Genomic DNA, 5,289 nt, shown 5'->3' with positions numbered 1-5,289 from the left:
TATAGTGGTTAGCTTGTGGTGATGGTTAGGATGTTTTAATTGTCATTTTCTTATGAGCTGTAAGCACCTTGAAAGTAATTTAAATGAGGCGGAAAATATTTCAATACAAAGAAGTAAAATAAATTTGTAACACACACACACACACACACACACACACACACACACAATTTTATGGACTAGAACCCATTGCAGTTGATACAGAACATAATCCTTGTTTACTGTTGATATTGAATGTCAGTAATTTTTGTTTGCAAATTGGAGGTCACCTAAAATGTAATTATTATTTTTCTGATTAGTTGTTCAAGTATCTTCCTCCTGATTGTGAGGTTTTTAATTCACATGAAGATCAAAAATACTGAATCTGGTTGTTTTTTTTAAAAGGCATATAATCGAGACACTATGACAATATATTAGTTATGAGTATATCACCATTTTTCACAGAGGTGTATACGACATACATTGACCACAGTCCCATTGTAGTCAAGGAGATCTAGTTATACATAACAACTGGTGGTCTGGAATGGGGGCGACATGCAGCCCCATTTGCATCAAAAGATGCACTCAGCCAGTTCGATAGGATAAGCATAATAATGTTCACAGTCCATCCAGATGAAGATACACATTCAAATCAGCTGTGCACGCGGATCTGCCTTACTGGATCTGGACAAAGATGTACAGCATGGGGCTTCCCATCCCATGAATCTCCCAGTGTGTGCATTTCCCATCTCATACATGGAGCTAAAATTACCATAGTATATTGGGAATATTTCTTTCTTATGGTGAAGCAGAGGAAGGATCTTCAATTCCAGAAGAGGGAGGTGTGAGGCAAAAGTCAATGCTGGACATTAAGGTTGCAACCCTATACACTTGGGAGGAAATCAATTGTACTTAATGAGATTTTCTTCTGAGTAGACATGCATGGGATTGTGGTGCAAAAGCCATAGAATATACCCCCCAGAAAAGTAACTTGATCCATTACTGTAAAACAATGCCTGTTATAATCCACCCCCCAGGATAATTGTGAATAATGAGGTCAACACTGATATGTTATAAGAAGAATTTATCCTGACACAGAAATAGAGAACTAATACAATTCTCATCTGATCCCCATTAAGCACGATGTGTTTGTTGTGTTTATTGCATCTAGCGATCCCCTTCTCCTCAACTGGGCCACTAACCACACAAAACAGAGGCTTAAATCGAACCCAGAATTAAGTTTGCATAACTCTGTTGGCTTAAGTACCCTCATTCTGGGTTAGATATAGACTAAAGTGCAGTGGTTGGAATAAACCTGTTTGGTTTAATGAAGTTCACTGAACTAGTTCAAAAATCTCTGAACTACACCTGAAAATACTGCCCATTATTGCTGGATGAGTTAAAGGTGAATTAAGGTTATTTTGGGGTAGAACTTTGAATGGTTTCTAGTTAATCTTCATGTTCATTCCCCTTTTCTACCCCTTGCCTCCAGTAGAAGGCCTGGAAGCTTTCATATTTTTTTTTAACAGTGTCAGTTGAAAGTTAGAAAACAAAACATGGAGGCAACATTATGTATCTTATTAGGCAGATATGGAGGTATTGCTGTTGCTATGGTCACTCAGTCACCAAAATCACTGTTGCTAAGCAAAGAAAGAAGGAATATGAGGCATTTCCAGTATCTTCTCTGCTGAAGAGATTCATTTTCTTCCAACAGGTGGAGCTTGCAGTGTAAAGTACAGGTAAAATAACAAAGTGAATGCTGTCTTGTGCCTGCTGTGTAGCAGGCAGAAATTAAACAGGTAAGCCTTTTCCAAGATAGAAATAGAATTATGGGGAAATACAATTCTGTCTTTTAGACATCTTATTACTTGTGTGTAGCCCCTGATTTACTTTTGGACTCTATGCTTCAGCTTATCATATTCTAAATGCTGATTTCCCACCTCCAAAGAATTAGTCTTTCATGAACTAGAAAGTTCATTTGGATGAACTTGAACCAAACTAGTTTGTTTTATAAAAGTACGAGCTTTAACTTGAACTAGTTCCTTTTGGGACAGGATTAACTAGAACCTTTTATAAATGAGTTTTCTAAGTACTGCTAAAGTGTGACTAGTACTACGACTGGTGGCTATGGATTACTGTACTTCCATAAAATTGTAGTATGCATTGACTTTTTTTCTTGTATGTTACATCATTCTGAAACTTTATCGTAGAAATCTGAGTAATAAAATTGTATATGTAAATAAATATGATTTATTTATAATTTGATCCCATGCTTCTTAAACTCAAAGCAGTTACAACCACCCAAAATTGCCAAGACCAAAACATTATTTGAAACCAGTACATATTGCATATGAAATGAAACACCAAAATGAATACAACTTCTTTGGAAACCTTGATGAAACTGAGAGGATTTCCAACCCATGTGAAAGAGCAGTGGAGATGAATCTTCCTTACCTCTTGAGAAGCTCCAGGCCTGTGTGGGGTGGGGTGGGGGCGGGGACGGGATGGGATGGGCAGCTGGGCACACTTGCCCCAGGCCTTGGAGGGCTAAGCTAGCCAGGGGGTCCCATCAGAGACCCTCTGCTTTTTTGTTTGTGTTTATAACTTTATTAAAACAAGACACCTGTACTGGTCCTCAGACAAGCTCTACACGGGCCTGGGAGGTTTCATGGCTTGGGGCTACAGTTAAAATGCTCAGTCTTTAGCTGATGATAGCTGAACCTATCAAAATGACAGTGTAAACAACAGGCCCAGCTGACTTGACCTCAGCTGGTTGTGAGTTTGGTCAATATGTGAAGAAAACATTTACTCCAACCATATGTTTTAATGCAGGGATGAAAAACCTGTATCCCTCAAGGTAAGCCATTGGATTTCCATCAGTCCCAGTGAGCAGAGTCTCCAGTCAGCATGGCCAATGATCAAAGTTGACAGCAATTGCACTCCTGCAACATATATATATATATATATAATAAATCAGAGTTAGGAAACAGTCTGACAGTGGGTCTGCTAACAGTAACTAGTGACCTTTGGTCCTGACAGGGACCAAAAGGCACCTTGTTTGGAGTAAAGTACTACAATAAACCAAAGTCATATCCCTCAGCTCTATTGCTTTCAAGGAATTGAAACTTCAATGGGCCACGTAGCTGTATCATACCCTACCATGGCAGACCAACTGAGGCAATAACTAAGGTTCAGTCTGCCTCTGCCTCAATATCTAGTTTCCCATGAACCCAACCTGTTTTATTTTCTTGAAAGCACAGTAGCCGAGTCTCATTTGCACTGGTCTACAGTAAGGCTTTTAGTAAAGCCCCCCTCTTATTTATCTCCACCAATAGTTAGCAAAATCAAGCCCCACAAAGCTTCGTTTTCCTATTTCACTTTGCTACAAATAACAATGCCCCTAACACAGAGAAGCAAAGACCAGCCTTCCAAGAACTCCTTTTCTTGTACCGTTTTTGTAACTCTGAGCTTTGCTATAACAAACAGTCTTTTCTGTCACATCTGCTTAACATACTGACCGAAACAGTCTCCCAAAGAGAAAGTGAGCATTTCCCTCCCCACCACCACCACCACCGACCGCCTTCTTCCTCGCTATGAGATTGACTCTCATGGGTGCTTTTGCATGCGGCCCTGGACTAATTGATGAGCAATGCATTTTGGGAAGTTTCTGTGCTCTGATTTGCTTTCCCCCTTCTTCTCCCTCCCTTCTTGTTCCTTTTTAATTTGTCTAGGAAAGGAAAAGAAAAAGCCCCTCCAGTGTTGTTTCCTGCAAAGACTGTTCTTAAGAGCCCGTTGGACAGCGCGGGGGCTCTTGAAGTGATAGCTAATTGGCAAAAGAAAGGCCCCAATTGTCTTGAGGGGGCTGGAAAGTGCCGCGTGTGCTTCTGAAAAGGACTAGGGAGAAGGTGCCCGGTTTCGCTAAGCAGCTGCTGTTGGAGATGTTTGGAGATTACATCAGCATTGGGAAAAAAGAGGCTGGAAACAGAGAGAGAGAGAGAGAGAGAGAGAGAAAGTCTAACTTCACAGGGTGTGTGAGAGAGAGTTTATGGAGGTCCCCCCCCCCTTCTTCCCCTTCCAAAGATCTTCTGACAATAATGTCATTGTCAATATAAGAGTTGTTAATTCTTTATGAATAGTACACGGGGCCTCTTGACTAAATAGTACATGTCCCAAATCTGTCAGCTGGACTCTTCCTTCACATGCTAGTGAGATCACTTTGATTGGAATGTTACAGGAATGGCTCCATCCGCCACACAGCCCTGAATACGACATTATATAATTAGATCTCCCAGAGTAGTGATAGTAGTAGGATTAGTATCCCCCCCCTACCCCGTTACCTCATTATTGTAGCTTAAATATGGGATCAGGCCCTTTGATGATTTTAGTGGTTGTAATTATATTAACGCGATTCATTTTATGGTCCTGTTTCAGCGCTTATTTAGATTACAAACTGTCCCGTAGGTTTCCTGAAAAGAGGAAGGACTCTTGAAAGAGCTCATATGCATTTTCAATGAACAAATGGTGCCTTGCTGGACAATGTCATAGAACAGGACACTCTTTTTTAAAAAAAACTTTTCAAAGGGGCTAGTTAATGATTCTTTTCTTCATAGGGTCAACTGAGTTTAGGGTCCATTTGTTTAAATAGGCCTAGATTATAATAAGCAGCGAATTGCAAAGTAGTCCAGTCAACTGGTGTTCATGAAGTTGTTGCTGGAACAGACCTGTAACCATTTGCTACCTAAGTATTTGGATAGGCTGAATGCAATCTTATTGAATCCAGGCAGCCAATTGGACAATTCCACTGTCTTGACAAAGTGAGATGACTTCTTTCCTGTTGCACAAGTTGCTGACCTGCTGCCTGGGTCTACAACAGCTGCCTATATGCAAAGACTCACCCATATCAACTTGAATCAGGAAGATCAGCATCCCTCTGAAGCACTGATGTAAATAGTTGTTTCTAAAAAAAACAAGATGGACATGTTTGGAAGTGATTGTTTAGATCTCAACATTCTAAATGGATCTGGGCTTTGAAGACATGCCACTCGAAAACTGTTTAATTAAAATGAACCTCAATAGTGACTGTGAATAAATGGCTTGGCTTGCTGTATATACTTCTTTTCCTTCCTCATTTGCAGGGATTCAGAAGTTGACTAAGTGGTACAATACCAATGAAGTGATCTTGGTCTGAGTTAGACCATTGGCCCATCCAGCCCAGGACTGCTTATTCTGACCTGCAATGGCTCCCCAAGTCTTCAGGGCAAACGTCTTGCCCAGTTCTGCTAACGAAAACTAAAATATCAATCTCTGGAAACC

General features: G+C 40.4%; 1 protein-coding gene across 1 annotated transcript; it reads left to right on the top strand.

Moving 5' to 3' along the window:
• Positions 1–307: 307 nt before the first annotated feature.
• SMIM38 (small integral membrane protein 38) lies at positions 308–5,083 on the top strand. Its single transcript, XM_028728768.2, has 2 exons — positions 308–1,775; positions 3,708–5,083. The coding sequence occupies exon 2, from the start codon at positions 4,334–4,336 to the stop codon at positions 4,463–4,465; it is 132 nt and encodes a 43-aa protein (XP_028584601.1). The 5' UTR covers positions 308–1,775; positions 3,708–4,333; the 3' UTR covers positions 4,466–5,083.
• The last annotated feature ends 206 nt before the right edge of the window (positions 5,084–5,289 follow it).

This window comes from Podarcis muralis, chromosome 1 (genome assembly GCF_964188315.1).
Source record: "Podarcis muralis chromosome 1, rPodMur119.hap1.1, whole genome shotgun sequence".
Taxonomy (NCBI): domain Eukaryota; kingdom Metazoa; phylum Chordata; class Lepidosauria; order Squamata; family Lacertidae; genus Podarcis; species Podarcis muralis.
This window is presented reverse-complemented; position numbering and strand designations above follow the sequence as displayed.